We start from the raw sequence: 26884 nt of genomic DNA, 5'->3' as shown, positions 1-26884 counted from the left end.
TTACTCCGTCCCTCCAGTGACGGGCTGTGCAGGGAGGCAGCAGGACAGGAGAGCGCTGAAGGTGCTCAGTTACTGCTGCTCCTCCTGCCCGTGGCAGGGCAGGCCAGGCCCCTTCTGCAGGTTGAGGGCAGCAGCATCTTCGACAGGGACGGGACCAGGGTTTTCACCTCTCCTGTAACTGCTGCCCCTGGCTGGGGCTCGGATGGAGAAGCCTCACGCCAACGCCAACGACAGGAGTGCACCAGGAGGCAGGGCCATGGCTCCAGGGCAGGTCCCAGCTCAGGTGTTAACCTGCTCTGCAGCTCCCGGGGCTGCCTGGGCTCTGCTGGTGCTGCTGGCTTCCTTCCCTTCGCCTCTACACAAAGCCCTGGCACTGAGGTGCCAAGCCACAGAGCACCTTGGCAGGTCCCCTGCTGAGTTGGGCAGGCGGCCAGCCCTGCTCCCCCTCCCCAAGGGTCCTGTTTCCAGCCCCGGCAATCCCTCCTGAGCCAGTCCGGTCACAACACGGGGAGCGGTGGCAGCTGGACGTTGGCTCTGGGACAGGCAGAGCTGTCTGCTGGACACCAGGAGTTGAGAAGGAAGCCCCATAACGGCTTGGAGGGCAGGCACCCCTGCGTGCCGCAGGCCAGGACATCGGCACGAGCGTACACCTTGCTGCTCGGACGCTGGAGATGCCCACGGGGCAGAGCTGGCCCCCGGCCTCCCGGGGCTGCGGTTGGACGGGGCAGCCTGCGGGCTCTGCAAGGCTTGGCCCCGCTCCTGCCCCAGCCTCTCCTGCTGCCCTCGGGGATCCTTTGAACGCCAGGTTGGCACCGGGACGTGCCGGGCGCCGGAGCGACACTGGCCAGAGGAACGCTACCTCCAGCCCGGAGCGCGATCAAACAATCAGAGCAAAGGCATCTAACCAAATCCTCCCGCCACCCTGGGAGACCACCCAGCAGCACAGCCGTTATCTGCCAGGGTGAGTGTTTACCAATAACGGGAACCAGCTTGCTGTTTTACTGCGAGCTTTATAAGGATAAAAAGAAGGGCTGGGCTTGAGCAGCTCTGAGACGCTGGGACACAGGCCGGCCATTTGCTCAGGCTGCCTAAGCCCCAGCTCAGCTGGGATAAGCTATCTGTTCTGATTGTTTAACAATTCCTCCTCCTTGCTCCCTCCAAAATTCCCTCCAAATTCCATTTAACACCCGTGTGCCTCTCCCAGCCCCTGGCAACCCCAAATGCACCAGGGGGAGAGGAGCTTGCTGAGCGCCGTGGGCAGAAAGCTGGCAGGAAGGGACAAGGGTGACACGGGCTGAAGGAACGTCAGCCATGGCTGGGACGAGACAAGGCAGGATGGATGCCAGGTCCACCTCCATGCCCAACTGGCCACGACACAAGCCACCCAGCCCCAGACCACACAGGCACTGTGGGCACGTGAAGCAGGGAGAGAGGGAGCTGGCGTGGAGGACAGTCCGTGCCAGGGGGAAGGGGAAGCCCCCACCTCACGCCTGCCCTACTCACCGATCAGGGGCACCACCAGGATGAATTTCCTGCAGTCCAGCAGCATTATCAAGCTGCTGAGGTGGTCGATGAAGCCATTGGTGTCTGGGACCAGGAAGACAGGTCTGATCTCCAGCTCCATCTGCCTCATTTGACTTTGGTCTTTCAGCACGGCCTGGAGGAGAAGGACATATGATGAGTAAGTAGGACGTCAGCCCTACGACCTATAGACCCTGAGAGCAGAAGATAAAGCTGGCATGTATGCCTCCCACAGCAAGGGCATCGTGTGAAGGGGACCAGCAGGAGGTTGTGTCCATCCTGCCTGCACACCTTTAACATCAGGTCTTGCAGGTCCACAGCACGTACGTGACAGCAATGGTGAAAGCCTCCAACAGAACACTCTCCTAGGGGAACAGCCCTGTCCAGGCTCTGGGGAGAACTGGGACCAGCCTTGAAAATGGAGATGTTTTGGGACTTGTCCCATTTACGGGACTGGCAGTTGCCAGGACTATCTGCACGGGTGCCAAGAGACTGACCCTGATACAAAACAGCAGGGAGAAAAGGGGGCTGGAGGAAGTGGGTTCTGGGACTCCAGATGGAAGCAGCTCAAGGTGATAACAGCCAAAACAAACCAGTTTGGGACAGACGAGCCCTGCCAATGGCATCCTAACACAAGGACTCTGAGCAGGCAGCCAGGGAGGGGTGGAATGCTTGGCTGAGTATCTCACTCACTGTCCCACCAGCTCCCACATGTGCCTTGCCTTTTCTGACTCCATCCAGCTGAGGAACCAGGTGGGTTCCAGCCCTGGAAATCCACAGCACTGTCCTTGGCTGAGTCTTTTGCACCCACTGGAGACCAGAGATGCTCACGCACACGTGGGAAGGGTCTGCTGGGTCTTACTAACAACCCTGTGGGGTTGCACCTGGACCTCTGCACAATGCCAGTTGCCAAAATGGGACCCAAGAGCTCACGTATTACTTTTGACGCTATCGAAGGACTTGGGCTCTTTAGTAAGTCACAAGCTTAAAAAACTCAGGATGCTATTCTAGTGCTTCCTCCGCTTAAAAATAGCTTCCCTGGACTTGCTGATGTTTGTTGCCTCTAATAGGAACCGGTCACCCACGGAGCACAGCAGCACTACTGTGGAACACATCCACCTTGCAAACCCTTGCGACAGCAGTCTCGCACCCACCAGATGCGCCCTGGGGACAGGAGGCAACCGCCAACCCTGTTCTGCCCAATGTTACGGGGAACTCCCCCTGCCTGGGGTGAGGATCTGAACCCTCCTGCAGTCACGCCAAAGCCTCGGAGGCACCCTGGAACGCTGAGCTGCACGGGCCAGTAGTGGCCATGGAAAGAAGTGGTTTTTATTCCATTTCCAAGTGCTGTCATCTGGCTTTAAATCCAGGCAACTTGATGCTGCCACCTCCCACAAGTGTCTCCAGGCAAGGCAGCGACCATAACCTCACCACGTGCCTCCCACCCGCCTCCTGGCAGCGCCGGTCCTGGGGCCGCAGCTCCCATTGACCCTGAGGGGAGACGGGCAGAGCGGGGAGCGCGCCAGGGCCCCGCGTGCTGCACGGCAGCACTGAGCTGGCACGACAGCGCGAGGATACGTGTCCCCCATCGCGCAGGGGCAGCTACAATGGCACCAGCGTCCCTGTACAGATGCCGGGTGCCATCCCTGCCTGCGCTCTGCCTTCACCCAGGGAGGTGCTGGCACTCCCCGGCGGCACGGGAACCCTGTGCTGGCAACCCCGGCACGGTGCTGCCTCTTCGCTGTGAGGGTGAGAGGTGGGGTTTCTCCCCAGGGTTTGGGGGTCCAGGAGGAGATGCTCATCCCTGGGAGGCACCAGGCCCTGCTGAGCTCCACCTGCCACGGGGAGATGGACAAGGGCCCTGTCGGCCAATGCAGAGACCCAGAGCGAAGTGGCACGTCCCTTGTGCAGCGGCCAAAGAGGTCAAAGGCCCCGAATTTGCAGAAAGAGCGAGGCAAAACCACGCAGCCTCCAGTGGGTAACGACAGTCCTACGCAAGCAAGGGCCAGTGGCAGGAGGGGACCCGACACGGGTGCACCCCGACACGGCTCCCTGACCCCAGGACTCATCCCGGTCCATGCAGGCGACCTCAGGAGCGCAGCGTGAGTGGGGAGCTCACCTACCCCTCTGGCTGGGGGGCGCGGGGGTGACGGCGGGGAGGGGGACAGTACCCTCGTGTGTGGCATTTGCCCCGGTGGCTTTCGCAGGCTGTACCCGGCTGATTCCTGGCAGCCGCGAGCGACGCCTGTGCCGGCCGTCACGTCCCATTCCGCTCGCTGGGCCGCCCGGTGAGAGAAGGACACAGGATGCGCCGGGAGTGAAAGAGCGAGGTCGGCGGGGAGCGTGCCAAGTCCCCGCGCACAGCTCCGGCCCGCTCGGGGAGCCAGAGGGAAACTCGCCTTTGCAGAGTTCAGAGGCCGGCAGCGAGATTTATTTTTGTTTGTGTGAGTAAAAGGCTGCAGAAGCCTCCGGCCAAGGGGTTTCGGGGGGGAGAGGAGTGGCCTGTGATTCATGCGGACGCTGGCTGGCCCCATGCCAGAGATGAAAGGGAGCCCATGTGCGGGGAACCGGGGAGGCGAGTGCCGCGTTAACCCTTCTGCCGGTCCGCGGGGCACGGTCCCGTGGGGAGGAAGGAGGGGCGTGGGGATGCGGATCGGGATGTTCGTGTTTGGGGTCCGGCTGCTGTGCCACCACCGCTGGCCGGAAACAAACTGCAAAGTCCCACCGTGCCTCAGCTTCCCCGATGTGAGGACGGCGAGATGGTGGCCCATGCGTCCTGCCGGGAGGTGGGGTTTGGAGGAGACCCTGGGGAGAGCGGCGCGGTTCAAGCAGTGGAGGCACAGCCTCGCCTCGGCTCAACTGCTTTAGGACAGCCGGGTTTCAGCCTTGTCTTACTGGGGTGAAACCCACTGCACGGCTCCATGGCAGAGTGACCCTGCAGTGCTGGACGTGGCAGGGGACCTCTGAGGCCGGGGGCTCTCTGCTCCCCCCGGGGCCAGGCAGGTCCCCCTCTCCTGCCTCCTGCACCCGCACGCTGCGGCAGCCAGAGCTGCTCCCACCCGCAGCCCCCCCCTGCCCGGCCTCCTGCTCCGGCCATGGGGGCTTCTCCCAGGAGCTGGGCCGGAGCCGGAGGTGGCTCCCCCGGCTGCCCCAGCTGGTGGCAGCACTGAGATCAGACATTCTTGCACACACAGTCCCAAATTCCCAGCTCATCCATCAGCTGGGATCACCTGGGGGATTCCCCGGAAGCCGCTGTCTGGCCGAGGGCTTCCAGTGTGGACAGGGGACCGGTCCCTCAAGAGCCAGGCCACCAGGTGGTACTTTCTGCAGAGTTCCAGGAGGGGAGACCTGAGGGTCTCCACCACAAGCACAGAATAGTAGGGGGCCCCCATTTGCCCCCCCTGGGGCTCCACACACGGACCCCAGCGCTCCTCTGCCCGCAGTGCCGGGCTGGCAGAGAGGCCCAGAGTCGAAGCCCGGCAGAGACGAGTGCCCCGCTGCCTTTGGGACGGGTTGTATGGGGTCACGCCGCTCTGCCAGGACGGACGGGCCACCGCCATCCTGCCAGCACCTCTCCTGCCCCGACCCGCTCTCCAACTGCAGGGAAACCCGGTGCCACTGCCCCTTCCAGCCCCGCTTGCTCTGCGGGGATCAGAGGCGGATTTTCCAGGGCCGAGAACAATGCCTCTCTAGTCTCTGCTCGAGGGCTTCCTCCTCCCAAGGTTCATCTGCAGCGTCTTCCTCAGGAGTAAACGTGCCCCGTGCCTGGTAGCAAACCGGGGCCGCCGCCGTGGCGGAGCCGCCGTGGGTGGGTGTGCGTCTTCCGCAGCCAGCAGGCACCCGCTCCCAGGCAGGTGCGTGTCGGCGCGTGTGCACCCGCGGCATTGTTCCTGCGCGCCGAGGAGAGCGTGAATGGGATACGGCTATATTTAGCCACTTACTCACACTACCGCCACAAAGGAGCGGCTGCATCTTAAGGGGGCGGCCGTTCTGTGGGCTCAGAAGGGACAGGAGAGCGGCTATTTTGGGAAGACATGTCATAATTGGCCTCCCCGGTTAAGCTGCTTCTGTAATGCTGAGCAAAACAATAGCAGCATCCAGAGGAAGAGCCTGTTATGTTTCAGGTGGGATGTTTTCAACCGGTCAGGAAACTCGACCGCTCCCAGCGCACAGCGGCGGCACAAAGGACAGGGGACGCCGAACAGCATGGACCAAGGGCCCGGCCAAGCAGCGGGGGCGGCTGGGAGCACGTGGCAGGACCCGGTGCTGGCTGGGGACACGGCCCTGCCAGAGAACGCTGCCTGCCCCGGCAGCACCACCGCCGCCTCCTCTTGTCCACCTGCCTGCCTGGCCTCTTGCCCCTCCAAATATCTGAGCAGCACCCAGGTATGTGCCTGGCCTTTCACCTCAGCCCGACGCAGCGCTGCCGTCGCCAGGCTGTGACATGGGGCTCCGTCCCAGCCCGGGCAAGCGGTGAGGGCAGAGGCAGGCTGGCAGCAGAGCCAGGGAGCAGCAGCCAACCCGTAACGCAGGGTCAGGCAGCAAAGGGCTGCCTCCTCGCAACCAGGGCTGCCCGGGGACACAAGAGGCTACGACCTAACAGCGCTCTGGCCTATCTGACCCCCTCGGAGGGATGGTTTTGGGGTACAAGCTTGTGCAGGGGAATGGAGCTGAGCAAACCTGGTCCCTCTGCAGCTGGTGCTAGCCAAGGGCCACCCCTGTTTGCCACTTACTCTGCCTGGACCAGTACTTGCCCTGCAGTCCAAGCCGCCATCCTGTGCACACCCAGCCAGGGCAGGACCAAAGGAGTGCAGTGAAGCCCAAATCCCTCTCGAGGTGTAAATGTGACCCCAGCGCTGGCTGTGGTTGGGAGCTAAAACAAGGACCTGCCTGCTGACGGCAAGCAGCAGCAATGAACTTGGGACATCAGGCTCTACAGAAGGCAGATGCGGCACCTGGGCTCTCTGGGTCCAAGTCACCACCACCGCACAAAGCCACAGGGCCATGAGTGGAGAGCTGAGGCTCTCAGCCAGGCCGGGACAGGAGCCTCGTCTGCTGGACCCAGATGAATACGTGGAGCTGTGGCTTGTCCCCAGGATAATGAAAGTGGGACTCAGAGAGCAGCTGATACCTGAACTCTGTAGGTGAGCAGTGAACAAGAGAAATGGGCTGTAACAGCGAAGGCAGAAGATCACCAGGTCCCAGGAAACACCAAATCTCTTGAGAAGATCAGAAAGGTCAAGGACCACAGGCCAAGAGAGGGAAAGTGGAGGGGGTGGATGCTGAGCTGGCTCTGACCTTGCCTCCCCAGGCAGCACTTTCCACCCGAACTCCTCCGCTCCTCCGGCTCCGGCTGCGTGGTCAGTACCAGGGCAGGGAGAGGACCGGGGCAAGCACACATGTTCTGCTCCGGGCTGTTCCCAGCTAGCTACGGGCTGGACGACTTTACAGAAGCCCCAAGGACTTCTCCTCCACCCCGCGCCTTCAGACTCCAACTGCACCTCAGCTCTCAGCTGTGCAGCCCCTGAAGCTGCCCACACCCTCATTTTGACCTCTCTCTGCCTGCAAGCACCGGCCCCAGCACGGCTGGGGAGGAAGGGAGGAGCACGCCGGGGGGAGAAAGCCCCTGACAACATCAGGCAGCCCCCACTCTCCCCGCAGAATGGGCAGCGACCATCCCGGGGGGCCCTGCTGCAGCTGGGCTAGTCGCCGGGGCCGAGATCTGCTGCACGCTGCCCTCCCCGAACATGTGCAGTTCCTGTTTGCTGTGTCTGTACAAGGCAGTGGGAAGTGGGGAATTTACTTACACCTCCCGCTTAACAACCCTGGGAGGCTGGAAGGCTTCAGTCCGCTTTAATTTACAGCCCATCTCTCCAATCTTTCACTCGTTCGCTGCTGCTTTCTTCCTCCTTGTATTAATGTGACCCAGGTACCTGCCAACAATAATGGACTCGCTTGCGGGGGCGGCCCCTCCCTCCCGGCGCAACTTCTACCTTCGCCTTGATATGAATTGCTCGAAATTCAAATGAAAAAAGAAAAAAGGCGAAATCTGAAAGGTTGGGGTGGGTTTGGAAAAGCGAAGCGCAGTGGTTCTGGGCCCGGCGCCAGTAGCCGGAGGGTACACATGTGCACGCTCTCCCAGTAGGGCCTTCAGCAGCCCTGTTTTACAACCACCTCGGCACACACTGCAGAGTTCACGCATATGGCCAGACAGATGTGTCTGGCTTACGTTCAAGGCTGGAAAATGAAGAATTATGGAAGTGAAGGGCCCTGGGCATTAGAGAGGGCGGAGGTGAGGGGGAGGGGAGCCAGGGAGAATTTTTCCTCTGCTGAGAAATCCTCATCTGGGCTGCGAGGCTGGAGGAAGAGGGGTTGCGAGCGCCGAGGCAGCCAACAGCCATGCATGTGAGATTGCTCTTAAAGCAACAGTGTGCACCGCCCGGCCTCTGCTCCCAGTCCAACCAGTTTACTTCACCAACTCCCACTGGGAAACATGCTCGGATCAGGCCAGGGCCAGGCCAGGATCACCTGTATCCCGTCTGTTTGTCCCCATAACGATGGCAACGCTCTGCAAGCGACGCTCTGGCTGCAGCAGCCGTTCGCAGACTATTTTTCCTGCCGCTGGCTCCCACGTGAACTCTGCTGTTCACGTCCCACCCTCTCCCTCATCTGCCTGTGCCCCGCTGCACAGAAAAGCCGATTTCTCACCAAGTCGCGCTGCCACGGAGCCTCTGGCCCGGGCAGGGGGACAGCTGACTGCCCGGCATGCACTGCCGTACAGCCGCGGGGCACAGCACTGCCCTGCCAGGGCTCCTTGGCAGCTCCATGGAGAAGCTATGTCTGGCTTCACGAGGGTCCCAGGAGTCCCCAAAACATTCATCTCAGGGCCTGGAAGGGCAGGTCTTAGCCTGGGTGGGGGATAGCAACACTGATTTGGCCCTTCCACCAAAGGCAAAGCTAAGCTTGCTGCTGGGATTCACAGAGGCAGGGCTGGGCACCTACACCGGGGAAGCTCCAGGTGCTACGGGATAACCCGAGAGGCCGCTGGTCCTGACGCGTGGCAGGGAAATGGCTGCGCACCATCGGCACAGTGAGGCAGAATAAGCCCATGTACAAAAGCAAAGCAGCTCCTCAGCCAGCTCGGGCGCTGCAGCTGCACAGCCTGTCCTACCTGGATCTTGTCTTGACGACGCTGCTGCTCAGCTACTTTCCTGGCCAGGGCTTGCTTCTTGGCTCTGAGCTCCTTGATGTCCATCTCTCCCCCGCTGCCTTCAGCCTCAGAATCATCTTCAAATGCCTCAATCCTCACATCATCTTCCTTCTTCCAGTAAAATGCAGAAAGACAAAAAAAAAGCCAGGAGAGAAGTCATTGTAAGGGATGCCGGTGGCAGGGACCGTGCTTGTTCTGCTCTTTCTCTTCCAGCAGACAAATCCCTGCCGGGCACGGTCCATCACCACTTGCTGATGGGCAACTGACTATTTCTAAACATTCAGAAGAAGCAAACAAAATAAATAAATAGTAAATGTCCAGGAAATGACCAGGTGAGACAGGAGGTAATGGGGCAGGGAAGGCAGCAACCAGGCAGGGCAGGAGCAGCCCTGCTTAAAGCTCTGTTCTAAAATCAAACCCTCTTCCTCACCTTAGAAAACTCTTCCCACAGCCTTGGGTGAGTCACTGATGTTTTATATGCTTCAGTTTTGTAAACCCATGGTATTTCCCTGTCTCTCTGCTTTGCCTGGCTGTTTAGGCTGCACAACCCATGGATCAAATGCTGTTTCTCCCCACCTGCCTGCACCGGGGCTGTACAACGCTGCTCAACCACTGCTGCCTCATCCAAGGCTAGGCACACAAGCTGATCATCTTGACAGGAAACTTGGATCTGTGAAGCCAGGAGGCCAAAGAGCCTGTTCCCCTTCTCCGGTTTGATCTCTGTATAGGCCAGAGAGATTCCTGCACCCACCCCAAAACTTCCAGCTGGGCTGGAACAGATGTTTTAGGAGGAGATGCTCAATCTTGATTTTAAAGCTCCACATGATGGAGAATCCACTGCGTCTTGAGGTCAGTCATTTCAACAGTTAATTACTTCCTCTGTTAACATTTGCATCCTACTTCCAGTCTGCCTTTGCCATGCTTCTGCTGGACAGGAACCTTGTCTTTGCTGCACTGAAGGGTCCCTGGGTCTCCAACCTCCTGCCCGCACAGGCACTTCTGGACCACGCTGCATCTTCACCCCCTCCTAGAAACCCTTCCCTGGATCTCCCCACCAGGACTGCAGACCTTTCCCAGTATGCCTGCACTGCCTGGACTGCAGACCCCAGAATGAGCCATGCTGTTCCTACCCCAGGTGAAGGCGGCGTTGGCCTTTCCCTATGCACTCAAATCTCCGGGACACAGGAGGGCAGGAGGTGGTGGCTGTTGTCCGACTGCAGATCAGCCACAACCCAGGTCCCCCCCCAGCTTTGCTGCTCTCCCCGGTGGCTCCCTGCCCAAAGGGGAGACCACAAGTCCCTGTTCCTCAACATGTGTCCCACCAGCAGCTGCCTGCACACACATGCTGCCATCTCTGCCACTGCTGCTGCCAGCCCCTTTGTCTCGCCCAGACCCCCTTCCTCCCCAGCGCAGCGACCACGACCCTTCCCAAGCCCTGCCGTTACCGATCTCCCCTTCTCTGCACAAAAGCCAAAGGCTGTGATGGGGCTGGGAAGAGTTCCCAGGTGGCACCTGGGCAGAAAGACCTGCTCTGAGCCCCCAGAGGGCTGCAGGGGATGGATCCTGCTCAGGAGGATTCCCGGGAGGGATAGGAGCATCACTACGCTCCCTGACCTGTGCAGGCTGCCATGGCATGTGTTAGCAGGAGGAACTCCGGCAGGAGCTGCCAGTCTTAATTTAGAACAACCCCAGCACTGCACAGTCGCGTACTCAATCGTTTCACCCAGACTGCATGCCCGCCTGCCCACAGAACCACGTACTCTTCTCTCACTGTGACATTTTAGCCATGGGAAGGAGGAAGATGGAGCCTTCAGGCTCGTTTCCCTCTGTTAGGACAGGCTGGACCACAGGGGATGGGGGGATGCTGCCAGAGGGACAGTGTCACCCAGGGACCTTGGGAAAAAGCATGTGTCAGATGCAGATCTGCTGCAGTGGGTCAGGATCTGCTTGCCCTGGCTGATGGTGGTCACGCTGGCAAGCTGGAAGCTCCCTTGCGATCAGAACCCAAGGAGGAAGCTCCAAGGTTGCGCAACAAGCGCTCACACAGAGGTTCCCACAGCAGAGCAGAGACTGTGGGGACGGGGTGGGAGGGAGCTATCCTCCATACCGTGTTTGTTCATAGCAGAAATTGGAGGGACCGACCCAACAAAAGGAGTGCTCTGGAGAACAGAACTGTCCCTGTCATGACACTGGGTAGAACCTGAAGATCCCCCCCCCATATCATATGCTTTTGGTGTCAGCTTGAAAATCTCCTGCACCTTCTCCAAAAGAGGACAAAGGTTCGGGTCTCCCACCTTACAGAGACATCTCTTGCTGCCTGGGGTTTTTGCTCTGAGCCTCAGTGCAAAAAAATCACCTAAAGTCTGTCCCCTGCTCAGCCGGAGCCAGCTGCTGGGACAAGGAGGGTGCCGAGCACATTCTCGCCCTGGGCTCCTCTGGCTGCCAGCTCCCTGGGGCACATGGGGCCACAGGGCACCCAGTGCCGGCAGAGGCAAGGTGCTGTCCCCTGCACGGGGCGATACCCTCTCTGGGTCTGCAGCACCCGTCCCCGGTGCAGGGAGGGGACCCGGAGCGAGCCTGGGCAGCGCCAGGCCACCCAGCTCCCCGCTCCCAACGCCTCTGCCCCTCTCTCCTGTTTCTCTGGCCTTTCCAACTGCAAGATTAAACAGAAGAAAAGAGTCAACCTGCAGAGCGGCTGGCAGGGCCCTTAAACACACACACGGAGCCTGGAGTGAAGCAAGGCCTACAGGAACAAGCAAGGGCAGAAAAACAAGAGTTGAATTCCTTAATCACATCAGGATGTGAGAGGCAGGGGAGGGACGGGGCGCCAATGTCAGCTCTTCCTGTACGTGTGCTGGAGGCTGGAGCTCAGGCCTCCGCCGCAACGAGCTCTACGGCTATAAACTTGATCCTGAAGCTGAACCCTGACACCCCCTCGCCCACCTCCTCTCCCGGGGCCGCGGCGCTGCACGTTATTAAAGCTTCCCCCCGCTTCGGGTACGAAAAAAGCAGCATCTGGAACTCATAGCAGCGCGCGAGATAGAGGCACGCGGGTTGGACTGGCAGGAAAGGGCACGAGCGAAGTACACTCGAGAGACAAGGGCTGTGCACCATTCTCCCCCCCTCGCCTCCCCCCACAAAATGCACACGCAGCTACGCCGGCTATAAATAGCGGGAGCTGCAGGGCAGGCAGAGGCTGGGCCCCACAGGGGTGATTCTTCCTTCACCGAGGCGCACTCTTCCCGCACGGTACCTGATCTTCCAGTTGTTTTCCCTCTTGGCTTCCCATTTCCTTTCCCATGGCGTCTGGGACGGGTGCCACTGACACATATTTTCCACCCTTGAATGCCAGCAAAGGCTCTTCTTGTCCACAAAGGGCTTCCAGGAAATACTTCAGAACTGTGACCCTCTTGCAGTCGGCTGCAATAACCTACAGGGTGAGGACGAGGTGGTTGGGGAGAGGGAAAGGAAAACAAAGTCAGCGCAAAGGGGAGGCGGATGGGCAACGGTCAGGGGGAAATGTTTGGGGCTAGAAGGCCCGGTGGGACGCAGGCAACGCTACACAGCACCGCGGGGATGTACGGGGTGCTCCTCTTCTTCTAAACAGGGATGGAAGGGGTTTGCCCATGGCTTGTAGCCCACTGTCCCCAGGGAAAAGGAGGCAGGAGAAGTCATGACACTCAGCACCGATCCGTGTCCTGTTGTGCCCTCTCTGTGCCCCCCAGGGCCACAGGGCTGCTGGGGGGGCAGCCAGCCCCCTGCCCAGCCCCATCCAATGGGGGAAAGTCCTGCTGAAGCGTAAAGAGATGAATGATGTGCCCTATCCTTACTGTTTCGTTTCTGCTCCATTGCCAGATTCCCCCCAGCAAAAGCTGGGGAGGGATGCAGGTGGAGAGCCGGGGGGGGGGCATTTGAGAAAAGCTGAGCCCCTCCTCGTCTCCAGCCTGACCCCATCCCATGGGCCCATCTAACGGACCAACTGGGGAGCCCCGTCAGGGAGGCTGGGACGGATCTGGCCAGAAGGAAACTCAATAGCTTGGGTAATTATCCAATTTATGAGGCTCTCAAATGGAGTTTCCAGAGCATGGGAGCCCGGTGCCTCCGTGGCCCCGTCCCGTGCGGCACAGCCTCTGCCACGACCGGCCTCGGCTCAGACCTCGTCCCCTTGCAGAGGGGCTCTGCACCTGCAGAGCTCTCCTCTGGTGCTTCCTGCTGACTGGTGCCATCCCCAGGGAGCAGTGGATTTACAGGGAGAAAGTCAGCAAACGGGGGCTGGGAGTGCTACACGCTATGGAGTCAAAGTCCACAGTGATGCCAGAGTTCCTCCTGCCCCTGCAAGCCACCCTGGTTTTGCTGTGCTTGTACAGAGCAAAGCAGCCTCAGAGACCCCCATCCCAAAAGGGTCCCCGCAGGCTCCCAGGACCCCGAAGCCAGGGAGAGGGCCAGACCCCGTACAGGTGACTCAACCAGGCGCCTCGCAGCCAGGGATGCCGCACGCCCCGGCTCCAGCTTGGTGAAGAGCGGCTCGTCACCCTGCCGTGCCGGCGGCGGTGCGTGCCCTGGACAGGGCTGTGCCGCGGCGAGCGGAGGGCTGGCAGCGACATGCGACCCCGCTGCACCAGGCTGCCGTGAGAGGAAACTTCTGCTCTTCCACAACACTGCCAGTTTCCTCTCTGCGGGCTAATTTTAACCACCGTGTCGCTGTAGTGCGTGTCAAAAACCTGACCCTCCCCTGACCTCCAACCTCCCACCCTGGCTACTGCCTGAGCAAGGCACCCTCATGCACCAGTGGCCGGGGCTGCCTCCATTTGAAGCTGCCCCCCTGGGACCCCACGTACCCCCGTACCTGCACCGACAGGCAGAGAAGGAGAAGCACCCTTCTCCCCTTGGGAGGCAGTTGCTGCTGCAGAAGAGGGGGTGTGAGCAGGGTGATTGCAGAAGGTAATATTCCAGAGAGCAAGGGCCCCATAACCACCTATTCTGCTCCCAATAAAGGTGTCCTATGGGACAGAGCTGGGTAAAGGACAAGGTGACACAGGCTCAGCAGCCCCGGGAGCAGGTCGGGCTGCAGGAGACCCTCTTTCCCAGGAGAGCCCTTTGCTGCGCAGGATGTCCAGCCAGGAGCAACCCCGGCGAATGCCACCGAAGGAATATTTCCACCCTCCTGGCTCTCCTTTAGGAACGATTCTGCGCAGGGGAAAGTCAGAAGGGAAGAGATCAAGAGCAAAGCGCGAATGGCTGTCATGGGAAACATCCCTCCTGAGAGCTCCGGGCTGCAGCGGCCCTGGGGGAAGTGGTGGAAACCTCACCGCCTGCTTCATTCCCAGCTTGACAGGCTAACGCTGCAGAGACCCGGCCTGACTCACACCGGGTGACCTCAGCCCAGGGATTTTCCGGTCCTGGTATCTGCAGTTCCCTTGTGCCCAGGCTGGTGGGCAAGCGAAGCACCCGCCACCGCCGGCACAGCCGTGGGGATGTGCCTGTGGCAGCACTGGGGCTTGAGCCCCGCTGCCAGCAGTCACGAGCACGTGGGATGCCGGGATGCGGCCGACAGCAGCAGCAGCAGCGGGGAAGGGGACGTAGGAGCTGGCTGGCTAGGTGGGGAAGAGATGGGCACCCCATCCCAACACCATTCCCGAGGGATTTCTCTAGAAATAAAAGCCATTGCATCTCGTTTAGGACCCATAAGGTTTTCATGTATGCATGAAGGGCTGGGTGCTGACACAGCTGCAGCGCAGCCGTCTCTGCACAGCGAAGGCTTAAATCTCGCTGTCAGAGCCTCCTGCATTGGGAGTGATCAAGAGTACTGCAGGAGAGCTCCCTGCACCCATGGCTGGGGACAGGGGCAGGTGGGTTCGCTCCTTCCTCCCCCGAAGAACAAGTAGGAAACACCAGATTTCCTGCCAAGCCAGTACAGCCCGATGCTTAAATTCAGCTCATCTGCTGGGGAGAAAAGAGCCCAACTGAAGGCCCATGACATAATGCCACAGCAACTCGTCTCATGAACACATTTTTCCAGCCCACATGAATGAAAAACAGGGAAGGAGCAAATGCTCTGCACATCCCCGTCACGTGCAGCCCTGCTCGAGGAGAGGCGGCAGAGCCCCGGGCTGCCGGCAGCCAGGCTGGCCCTGCCGCGGGGCAGCCCAGCCTCTGAGATGCTGGGAAAGAAGTGACCTGTGACTGGCACCCAGGTCTGAACGGCAGAGCGGGACCTTGCGTGCCGCAGAGCAACCCGCTTTTGTCAGAAACTTCCTGTTTCAGAGTGGAAATGCAAGTGCCCGCGGCAGCGCCAGGGTGCCCGGGCCAGCGGGGATGGCGGTGAAGGCACTTGCCGGCTCACGTGGCGATTTCTCGCTGCCGGAGCGGAGCGCGGTGAGGACACCAGGAGCCGTGTCCGACTTTCCCGAAGGAATGGTCAAGTACCAAATGACATCGTGTCGATGTATTTGGTGATGTGGCAGCAGACACTGCAGCCCCGGCGGGGAATACAGCTGCCCCGTGCGCCCTTCCCCCTCTGACCGTGCAGTGAGACAGCAGGAACCGAAAGCCTGGCTTCAAGTCATCACCGGGTATTAAAATAGGCCTGACACGCACACAGCCGCTCTCAAAGGAAAACTGAAACTGAGAATTGCTGAAGTGGTCTGGTGCCCCCGTCCGTGACCCGGGCTCAGTTCCCCAGAGGCGCGAGAGACCGAGGCATCGCTGAGCCCCTTGCCACTGCGGTGCCTCCTGGGGACACGTGCTGGGGACCAGGCACGGGGCGGAGGTGGCTTCGGCTGCAGCAGCCCTGATTGTCAGCCTGATTTCATCAGGCCGGGAGACTAGAGGTTTCTAATCTCCTGCTGCATCAGACAAGCTAACCACCAGTTCCCAGCACCAGCCACCCACCCGAGGGCTGATGGCTGCTAGGGCACGCTGACGAGGCTCGTTAGCGCTCCTACTGCTAATTCATGGGTCATACATCAACATACTAATCATTGAGCAAGACACAGCAGGACACACATTAACACACACTAACTGCCTGTAGAGACTGACTGGGCTGCGAGTTAACCGTACCAGCTGTTGGATTTTAAAAAGCCGCTTTGCAGTGCCAGTGCCACCAGGACCCTGCGTGTGTCATCACCTGCCAGCGGCGAGCAGGGTCCCCAGATCTAACGAAGCTGATCCCCTCTATGGCCTTGGCTGTATTTTCCTCGGCAGATAAAAAGCTTTCCCTGGTGCTGTGTGCTGCTCTTTAGCAAGAGGAGGGCAGAGGATTTCCACACCAGGCAGCCGGCACCTGGCCCGAAGGAGACGCAGCCCCGACAGCAGCACGTGTTCTCCAGGAGATTTAAGGGGAGGTAAGGGACTCGCTCCGAGAGCTGCGAGCGTTGTGCCCGGGGGGACGCATGCACCTGGTGTTGGCGGGGTGACACCACCAGAAACCAGCCACGGTCTCGCTTTGGGTCAGAAGCGCGGCTGGAGCCTGGGGCGGGGGGGTGGCAGCCCTTCTTCCCCCCGCCCCAGCCCCGCTGCTCCGCACACGGCTCTCCCGCAGCTAAGCAAATCGCTGTCACACCCACCGCCGCCTTCAATCAATTTTTACAACTTGTTAATTTTACGCAGCGTCCTAAAGAGCAAATAACTGGGAGGTAGGAATGCAGACTCTTTCAGCTAGTCCAAAAAGCCTCCGGCAGCCAAGCCAGCTGGCCAGGGGAGCCCCGCTCGGCCGCAGGGACCTGCCACATCCCAGGGGGCACTTGGTCCGGAGAGGGCTGCCCCGCACCCGCAGCAGCTTCTGGCAATGCCACGTTGCTGCCGACGGTGTGCGGAAGGACCCCGTCAGCTTCTCTCTCTCGGCAAAACCTTAAGACGCTGCAAGCAAACATGAGGCAGCGGCTTCGGAGAAGGGTTTGCTTGGAGGATGGGCTGCCATTGCTGGCTCTGCATTCCTGTGTGCGAGGGGGAGACACGAGCACATCCTGACAGCTGGATTCAGAAGGGGAAAAGGACATGAGAAGTTTGAGTCATAGCACGGAGAGATCTCATCCCAGATTCGGAGATGGGAACGGGATAGGACTGGGACTCAGAGCCAAGCTCCAGCACGATCTAGCGTGGGGATAACACTGTTTTTGCCACATCGGTTTAAACACAGCTTATCTGAAGTAGCTGAACGATGCTGAAACCAATCTAACAAACAATCTAAACCACGCAGCATCTACATGGCCTGGCTGAAACATGTGCACCGACCCTGCTAAAACATCCACGCAGGCCGCGGCTAAATGCCTCCCAGTGCCCTGTGCCGCCTCCTCCCATCCCCAGGGAGCCAGCTCGGAGGGCAGCCCAGCACACTGGAGGAGGAGCACAGAGGAAAGAGCCCAGCTTGGTCTCATCCCTTCTGGGTTTTCATCTTGCAGGCTTGCACAAAAGCTGGGCTGGGCTTAACCCTGGACTTATCACAGCCCGTTCTCCAGCCAGGAAGCAGCCCGAGGAGCCCCTCACCCTGACCAGCCCCAAATTCAGTGTGGAGGGGTTTGGCCACCTGGGTAGGGAGGACCAAAGCATCCGTCACGGCTGGGCAGCAGCATTTGCAGCTGGATCACAACCCTGGTTTCTGCAGCTGAGAGCTGACTTCAGCCACAGCTTCTCTCAGAGAAACTTCTGATTTCGACTAATCCCACAAGCAGGGTCAGTGGACGTGGCTCCCACATACCTGCAACTCTGTGCATGACCAGAAAGAGCAACTGTGCCTGCAGTGGGGCCCAAACCAAGCCACCATCGACTTTGATGTATCTCGCTGCTGTCCTGGCTCTGCAGGACCCGGTGCCAGCATGGGCAGTGCCTAGCACCAACCAGAGCATGCACGGGGAAAGGATCCACCACATCTGTATCTCCATCACAGCAGAGAGGTGCATCAGAAAACCACCAGGGGATATGGAGAAGCTCAGAAGAACCACTCCAGTTGCTCTTCTTCATTGCCATTGCTGGAGAACCACTTTCTCTGCAAAGCAGGGGCTCCCCAAAGAGAAAGTGTAGCCGTGTCTCAGCCAAACCTCTCTGCCAGCACCTTGAGCCTTGCAGAGGCACGGCTCCAGCCTCTGCACTGGGGCACACGGTCTCAGACGAGTCATCGGAGCAGATGTGCTCTTGGCCTGGCAAACACCTCAGTCTTTCCAACCTCAGCCACGTAGCTCAGCCATGACTGGTCTTTAAAACTGGAAAGCAGCATGGAAAGGGAGCCCACTGCCCACCATCATTAGGGTTTACCAGGCTAAGACCAGCCTTGCTTGTCCCGCACAGTGATGCAGACAAGACTCACGGATGATATAAAGGTGCAAAGCGATAGATCTGAGCTGAGTCATGCAATTTTTGATGTCGGAGATCAGAAGAAGCCCTGACTAGCCTGCACACATTCCTACCATGAAGGTCCTCAAACTGTACCCAAGGCCCTGGTACCTGTCACTGCTGGCAGCTGCAGGACATGAAGGTGAGACCCAGCAACGTAGGGGAAGCTGTGAGCAATTCTGGGGCTTGGAGCCTGCTCTCAGCAAGCCCTCCCCAGGGGAGGGGATCCCTGCACCGGCACGCCGAGGGAGCAGCCCCCCCAGCACTGTCTGTCTGCCAGGGGCCAGGTCTCTCTCCCTGACTGGCACCTCGTGGCTGTGGGGCAGGAATACAGACTGAATTTTTACTGATCTAGGCCAGAACACACTTAAAACTCCGTATGGAAACCCCACGCTGCCCCAGGTTGCAGCCCCTGTCCCTGAAACCCTTTGTGCTGGAGCACAGCGCTACAAAACATCTCACAGCTCCTCCAGACCCTCAACGCAGCCAGCTCCTCTCAACTCTTCCCTTCCTTGGTGACGGCTTACTACAGGGTTGGGGAAAGCTGTTTGTCCACCCCATAATACACACGAGGGTGCTGCAAGAACCTTTTGTAACTTGTGTGGAAGAGTCAGCACCAAAGTCACCTGAAGCAGATACTCTGGATGGAAAGCCATCCTCCAGACCCCTCTTGAGCTCCTGTGCCCAGGACAACCCAGAGGTTTGGCTGGAGCAGCCAGCCTAGGACCAACTGCTCCTCCGGAGGAGCTACACAGCCCAGAGAGGAAAGTTTCTGATGGTTTCCAAACCAAGCGTTTGGCTTTCGCTGACACTTGGAAAGACTTGCCCTGATGTCTTATTCACCTGTTAGATGTGCTAAAGAACCTTTCTGTCAGTTCCTCCCTCCAGTGAGCAGCAGTGTTTGCAGTAGGGAGCAGTTGGCTCCAGGCTGCATTCGACACCTGGTGGGCAGGAGGTGGGTGGTCAGCTTATTTAATTTTACCCCCACCAGCTCATTCCTACTGGACAGCAGGAAGACGAGAGAAAAGCAGGACTTTAGCCTGGGTGAGAAGTCCCAGAGAAGATGATGGGGTATAGGAGATGTCCACAGAGTGATGGAGATGTTTCATCTGGTTTGCAAGTGTGGTTCTCATTGCGTCCTCAGGCAACGCTGCCAACAGCTCCAGCAGCACAGCGAGAGCTATGGGCAGCCCCACATTGCAAAATGTTGCCTCCAGTAAGACGCTGCAGGAATTTCTGCAGGAATTTCCATCGGAGAAAGCATTTGCTTCCACTCCCCGCAGCCACGTGCTCCAGCGCTGGGCAAACCGATCCCTGCAGCTGTGAAATATCTGGGGCATTTCTGGTCTGTGAAGTGAAGCCTTGAGCGCAGACCCACACGTTTCAATTGCTCACGGGGAGAACAAGGGGCTAAAAAATCACAGCTTTGCAAGAGGCCCGTAAAAGAGGCAGATGACTCCGGGAGAAACAGTGAGTCACAGCCAGGGAGTCCCTGTTACAGCCATCTCGATGCTCCCCTCTCCCATCCCAGCTCCCAGCACATCCCCAAACTTTCCAGGGGGAAAAAGAAAAATTCAAGTCATCAAGAAATGCCAAGGTGAGTCCGAAGGAGCCCGCTCTGCTCCTCCCTTGCAGATCCTACTGGAACATTAACCAGGGAAGACAAGTCCCTGAAAGCCTGCCCCAAGCCCGTGGTCCCAGGCTGGGGACAGAGGAAGGCAAGATCTGGATCCTCAGCAAAGCCAAAATGGCACCACCATCAGCTTTTGCAGGGCATAAGCTGTTCTCCCTGCTGCAAGAGTCTCCAGTCTTTTCCTTTTCAGGGACTGGGGGAATTTATTTCCTCTGCCATTTCGGAGGATGCCTGCCTTGCCAGAGATTGTTTTGCAGAGTTAAGAAAGATAAGAAAGTGGTTAGCAGGCTCTTTGGTGGAGGAAGGGAGGATTGCTTAGTAAGGGAAAGGGGACCGCTCCGCTTTCGGCAGACACACGCTGCCCTTCCTCTGAGGCCACCGCTCCGGGAGACGCTGGCGTTGGGGACGAGGCCAGTCCATCCCCACACCTCTCCACCCCTGGTGTTTCTCGGGGACATCTGCTTCTGTGCTGGTGACCAGAGAAGCCGTTCCTGTGCCAGGGTTAGGATTTGTCTCTCCTGGAATTTGGGAAATGCGGCTGATGAATGTTCAATCCAACATCTCGACTGCAAATCTCGGTGTGCTCTTGCAACAGTAAGAGCCCTTTTTGCAGGGTACGTGGAAAACAGAAAAAGGCAGGAGCCAAGTCCAGGCTGCCCATACCACGGGGAAAACACTGCGGTCATCTGGCAACTTCCCCCTTTCAGAAAGTGTCTCCTGAGCAGCAGCAGGAGGGAGCTGGCGTCGCCAGGACATTTGCACGGAGGAAGCCCTGAACATGCACGATCCCTGTTGAACGTGTCCGTCCCCAGCACACCATTGTATTGCTATGTGGAAGTTCAGCTCAGCTCCTCCAGACCCTACACCCACTCCTTGCCCAGGCTGATAAAGGTGTCATGCACCGAAGCGGGGCAGAGCAGGCGTTTTGCTCTCGCCAATAACACAAGCTCTTTCGCAAGGACTTCCCCATGGAGACAACTACACAACTGCCCCGTGATTTCACCCACAGAGTAACTTGGTGATTCCTGTCCCACGGGACAAGACACCAGTGTCTGGGGTAGCAGAGGGCTGAGATGGTGGGAAGTTGGGTTGTGGAAGAAAAAGAATTACAACACAGGAACGGGGAGGGGAATGAGTATCTACTATATAAAAATAGCAAAAAATGGTGCAAACCAGAGCTCACACTTACAGCATCCACCTGCCCTGCCCACACCATCCACCTCTTGCCCTTCCAGCGTAACCTCTGCTACAGGCAGCGAGGAAACCGTGGCATTAGCCGGTAACACCCATGGCACGGTGGACTTCCACCCCCGGAGGTGTTAACGGTCTGCCGTGTCCCTCGCAAACCTGACTTCTGACCTCGGCAGCGGGAGGGAGAGGAGAGGTAAGAGCTGGAATATTCTGTCTGGTCCTGGCAGAGCTGGTCGGGAAGTCGTTTCTGTGAGTTTCCACAGCTTATACGTTCTCCATGCAGTTCCTGGACGCCTTCCATTGCAGATGAGAGTTTTATGTCGAATTTTAAGTTTGACCACAAATATTTAAACTTCCTTGGACCACAAATGCTGTATCTTCTTTGTGGTTTAGTTGGCACAAAATGAGTATTTACAGATCCCTATATGTCTGTCTGTCATTTAAATATCTCACGGAGGTGCCAAAGGCTTCAAAAGCGGAGGGGCTCCTCAGGCAGGCCCCCCGATTCCCCCGCTCTGCCCTTCGTTACTCGGAGCAGGCAAGGGAGAGGTGCAGACGCTGGCCAAGCCCTTGCAGAGGGCACAGCCGCTGCCGGTCTGAGCATTTCATACTCGCACTCTATTAAGCTTGCTTTTCAGAGAATGTCATCTGAGATCCCACCGTAACTTCCACAGCTCCTTGCCCTGGTGGATATTTGAACTAGGATGAAAGTCTTTGGAATTTTCTTCTCTTCTTTTAGGAAACTTGGGATTTCTGAGTCTACGGGAGACTGTTTTAATGAGAACTGCTAAAACCCCCTAAAGCAGCACAGCTCCCACCTGGCCGCTGCTCGCAGCCTCCCCACGGGTGTTTTCACTTCCTCAAACACAAGCAATCCTCAGAGGGTGACAATCCTGACCTGCTGAACTGGGATCCTGCTCGAGGGAAACTAGTCAGAGTGGTTAGTCTCAGTGGCAGAACGGTACCGAATTCAAGCAAGGCTCTTCAGCCAGGAAAACACAAACAAATCAACACCGTAAAAGGTCCCTCCTAAGCACCCGGCACCAGGGGAATCCGGCACTGCTGTGGCACAGAACTGGATGGGGAGCAGCGAGCTGAGGGTTCCTGAGCTGACACCCAGCCGGGTGGGCGAGTTACGGGGAGCAGCAGCCCGAAATCGGAGTTAACGCGCACACGTCGGCTCGAGTCAGGTTGTGTGTGTTTCATTTCCTTCAGACTTTTTAGTCTAGGACACAAATTGGACGCTTGCCCCACCGATTTTAGGGGAACTTTAGAACACGTAGCGGTGTAGTAGATAATGTTCCTGCAATGTTGCTTTTACCACCCCAGGGACCCGAGCCACCAGCCGGTTGTGGCAGCGCTCGGGGAGCTCTCCCGCACGTCCCACCATCCCTTGGGAATCACAGAGCAATTGCGTGCCCGGGGCAAAAAGCTGCAGCAACGGCTGCCCACATCAGAGGAAACAGATACCTGAGTCAGAGCAATGCGATGAGAAACCTCCGCTCCGCAAACCAGAAGCCAGACTGAGCAACGTCAGCGCCAAGCTGCCCCACCGCTGCTCCGCACCCCTCGCCGGCCCCGGACGCTGCTGGGGAGCTCGGGGCGCTCCAGCTCCCCTCAACTTTGGAAGTTGAAAGAGAAGCAGCTTTGCTTTGAGCTAACGAGCAGGCAAAGCCCACGTGAAAGGGCAGCTAGCGGGACCGGGGCTGCTGCGTGCAGGGAGGAGTTCCTCTGACCGTCGGCTCCTCCGTTGGGGCCGCCACTAAATTCCCTTGAAAACAGAGGGTGGGGATACAGAAGGCAATGCAGTAACACCAAAAAAATGCCACCACAGCTCGGTCGGCTGCAACACCACAGCCCCAGAGATATTAGCAATACTGGCATTTCCACCCACCGCAAGAACCACACTGGCAGCGCTCTCCCGGCGGCTCAGGGCAGGGCGGGAAGCAGCTCACACCACTTCCAGCAGCCACTTCAGGGAGGGACAAACGCTGTATTTTGCTTTACAGCGAAATGCTGCCACTTAGGGGACTCCCGATGACGTTCTTGTGCCTGAGAGCCCATGTCCTCTTCGAGGAGGGGCCGCTCCGAGCGAGACACACTCCGTTAGCCTACCAGAGAGGTAACTATGCACTGGATGCGAGCTCCAGCCCGCGCTGATCCTGCTCTGCCTCTAAGGAAGCAGCGAGCCCAGTTCTGCTACTTATACCCAATACTCAGCTCTTTTGGCAGATGATTAACGGCCCGAGTCTTGCAGTCGCTTGCTTCCAGCCGGGCCAAGAGCTGCAAACACACCTAAGGAAGGGAAGGGAAGGGAAGGAGGAATTGGAATGGTGGCTTGTCGGGGAGAGGAAAACTATTCGCTGTGTCTTTGTTTTCTGCAGAGCTCCTCCTCCCGGGAGCGGGATGCTGAGCGCAGAGCAGGGCCCCTGCCCCGAAACGGAGGAGTTGAACCAGAACAATAGGGTGGGGACTCTGGATGGGCCCCGACAAGTGGGGTGGGCTGGAGCGGGGGCACCGATCCATCCTTTTGACTTCATTCACACTTACAGCTGCATTAGAGACATTTCCTGAAAGCACAGTAGGAAGAGAGGGGTATTCGCTCACTCCACCCTCCATCTAACACTGTCCTTGCGATCCAGCCGCGCACCAAGAGCCAATTTTGGCCTCTGGCAGAGCTGCAGGCCAGACATTACGAGCGCTGGTGTGAGCAGCGCAGGTCTCCACCCGATGAGCAGCACGCAGACTTGGAGCAGAGAGGAGGGGTGCTGCAGCCAGCAAAAAAAAAAAAAAAAAAAAAAAAAAGATCAATGTAGGGAAATGCAGAGTGTTTGAGCCTGTCCAAGGTGGCCCTAAAGTTGACAAGGAGGTGTCAAGAGTGGGAACTGAGCTTCTGGCTTTAGGACAAGGAAAGGTGCAGCCACCAGTTGATGCCACGTGCAACGAGACACAGAAGAAATGAGGGGAGTGACAGCCGCGCGGCACAGGGGCCTTGAGGCAGGATCCCTGCCACAATGCTCCCACCCCGGGGCGACCGTACCGCCGTGTCTACAGCACGTCATCTCCCGACGATGACATGACCTGCAACGCGGAGCAGAGGACTGAAAACAGCGCGGCGAGCCCTGCGCCTGACTCACCACAGCCCGGGAGCCTGCGCGACCCTGACGCGTCGTGATCCTGCATGCAGAGCCTGAAAAACAACTTTTTTTTTTTTTTTCCCCTTTCTTCTAAAAACCAAAAAAACCCAGCTGCCCTCCTCCAAATCTGGAGTTACTCAGCCTGACTCACACCAAGGCTCCCCTGACTTTGCTGGCAGAGCCTGCACGTACCTGGAGCGGGCTGTGCAGGCTGTGCCGGTGATACCCGCCGCACCGCACACCTGGAGCTGCAGGACTTCCCCGAGCGCCTGCAACACGAGCTTGCTGCAGCCAAGCTAATTATTTTCAGTTTCAAAATTCAACCATTTTTGGTGAGTCCCCGAATTAAAAAAAAAATAAAGTAAATGGAGACTATAATTTTTTTTTTTTTTTTTAAATGGGAAAAGTATTTCTTTCATTCTCCCATAACACAAATCCAGCAAACATGAAAAACATGAACCCAAACCAAAGCTCAGACATCACATCTGGGGAGAGACCAAGCATGGAAAATTTTAATCCAAAGGTTAATGTTTGGGAAGCTCCAAGTGTGTGAAAAGAGGGGTTAGATGGGTGCTGCTCTGCGGCTCGAACAGTTGTTGCCGCCAAGTGGCGGCTTTCAAACGGTGCCTGCCTGCCCCAGCCCAGGCACTCGGGGTCAGAAGCTAAAATAGAAAACAACTGAAATCATTGCAAGCAAACAAACAGTCGGATCAGATGCTGGAAAAGCCAAGCGAGGAAGGAGCCAGCAGCATGAAACATAGCTCGAGCCCTGTGACTGGAAACAGCCTCCTGACTTGCCCTGGGTGAATCGCACCAAACCACACGGCAGCGGTGGCCCTCGCCACCCCCTCCTGCTCCCCTGAGCTCTCCCGTGCCACCTCCGCAGCTTCAAGATCACTTGGCAGCCCTGTGCCACTCCTGTCCCAACTGTCCCCTTCATCTCCTTTGCTCACTGCTCTGCAGAATCACACTCCAGCAGTTATCGCATCCTGGGATCTTTTTCCACCCCAAAGCCTGAACCTTCACCCTTTTCGCCCAGAACCACCATCTCCTTCAAAATGCCTTTGTCTTCATCTGCTGCATTAGATTATGCCCTTTTCAGACTGCTCCTTCCAGACACTAGAAATCTCTCTGCCCCCAGCTATAACAGAATAGCATCCTAATTGCCTTTGTTAAGGATGGGGCCACACTTGTAAAATCGCCACGTCTGCTTGCAGGGCCGTATCAGCAATAACAATAGCTTAAAAGCTACAGGAGTTATAGCATCGAGTCCTCCCACGCTTAACCAAACACAAAGAGAAGGGACCATATGTCTGCGAAGGCAGCCACGTCAGGTGGGTCGGAGCACGGCTCCCCGGGGGTGGGAAGGGAAGGCACGGCACCAGCGGGCGTGAGAGCATCCGGCAGAGCAGCACTGCTCGCTGCGGCTTATTTACAGCATCCAGAGGGATGCTGGCTGGGATGCTTCCTGGGATCAGCCAGGGCAGAGCTGCTCCCTAAGGTAGCAGAGATGGGTTTCAAAGAGCTGCAGCATCCCTGCCCACGGGCTGGGCTCTTCTCACAAGCGCACATTTGCCAGGAGGAGAGCTGGGCTGCCTCTCCCCTCGCCCAGCCAGAAGCCTCACCTCGCTGCCCGCTGTGCCCTGCCTGGCACGGGAGCAGCCCCAGCTCCCGGTGCTGCTGCATCTGCCCACCCAGGGGTGCTCAAGAGGAGCAGCAAGCTGGAGTCTCTCCCAGACACAAGGAGACAAAGCAAGCTCCATCCTGGGCTGAGATGGACCATTTTGCATCAGTGGAGAGGTCCGCTCGCGCCAGAGTACCTGGGTCACTAGGGCTGGCAGGCCACTGTCACCTCCCGCAGGTATCCAGAGTGCCACTCGGCAAGCTCCTTCCCAGAGAAGTGCTTCCCGGAGCCACGGGAAGGTTTAATTTTGAGTACACTGCTGAGGGACACAACAGAAAATGGCTGTGTCCTGCTGCAGAGGGAGGAGGAGAGCAACGTCTCCCAAACAGTTGGGACATCATACATTGCTCCCCAGTGCACAAAAATTTAAATTGTCCTTTAACAAACCACGGGATAACCCAGCTCCAGACCAATTTTGTGTATATAGTGCCTTGCTTGGCTGAGGCAGGACCCCAAAATCCAGGCACCTCTCATGTAGCTCCCCGGTCACACAAGCAGCCGCCTAAATCTGCTCACAACTAACTGCAGAAGCACAAAGATAAAGAAGAGGAGAAGAAAACACAAGTGAGGTTGAGAGAAACACTAGGAATCTCTGCAGACACCAAATATTTCTCTAAGCTTAGCCCAGAAAAAGGGCTCTGCGAAGAAAACATGCGAAGCACCTCCGTCTGAGCTGGGGAAGGGGCTGCAGGGGAAGGGCTGACGGGAACGACGATGCCAAGAGAAGACCCCGAGGAGGAGCTGAAGGGAAATCTGGCAGGGCTCACCTGCAAAGGCAGGGGAAGCGTGTGATGAAAAGCACGAGCAGAACCGGCTGGCAAAGACAGGGCTCAGGACGGGGCTCCCTCGGGGTTCGTGCTCACAGAAGCGTGTGCTAGCACGCTCAGAGGAGTCCCAACAAAGGACAGGCAGGCGTGCTCCAGCTGCCCATGGACCATGGCTCCTGCTCCGCGCTCTTCAGCCCTCCAGCCAAGGGGGAAAATGTAATCAGAGCAATTTCTATTAGTAAGAATATAAAGACTTGGAACCTCTGGGCTGTCTCTTGACAACTAATTAATTACCAGGTAGCATCCCCTTGAAGCTGCCAACACAGCACGCACAAGTTCCAGCATGATTTAGGGAGAGAGATGAACTTTACAATAAACTCTAGAATTTTACTTCATCTCCCGCCACCATCTGAG

The 26884-nt window shown here is 58.0% G+C and overlaps 1 protein-coding gene across 3 annotated transcripts in view; it reads right to left on the bottom strand.

Moving 5' to 3' along the window:
• SMG6 (SMG6 nonsense mediated mRNA decay factor) overlaps positions 1-26884 on the bottom strand; it is a 117524-nt gene that overhangs the window by 6512 nt on the left and 84128 nt on the right. For 2 of the 3 annotated variants that reach the window (XM_075771257.1, XM_075771255.1), the window contains exons 14-16: positions 11985-12161; positions 8693-8842; positions 1504-1657 (exon numbers count right to left, since the gene is read on the bottom strand). In XM_075771257.1, coding sequence (XP_075627372.1) covers positions 1504-1657; positions 8693-8842; positions 11985-12161 — 481 coding nt within the window. The remainder of the gene's footprint in view (positions 1-1503; positions 1658-8692; positions 8843-11984; positions 12162-26884) is intronic. The other variant, XM_075771256.1, reaches the window with a different exon arrangement.

Source organism: Balearica regulorum, chromosome 19 (assembly GCF_011004875.1).
Source record: "Balearica regulorum gibbericeps isolate bBalReg1 chromosome 19, bBalReg1.pri, whole genome shotgun sequence".
In the NCBI taxonomy this organism is placed as follows: Eukaryota; Metazoa; Chordata; class Aves; order Gruiformes; family Gruidae; genus Balearica; species Balearica regulorum.
This window is presented reverse-complemented; position numbering and strand designations above follow the sequence as displayed.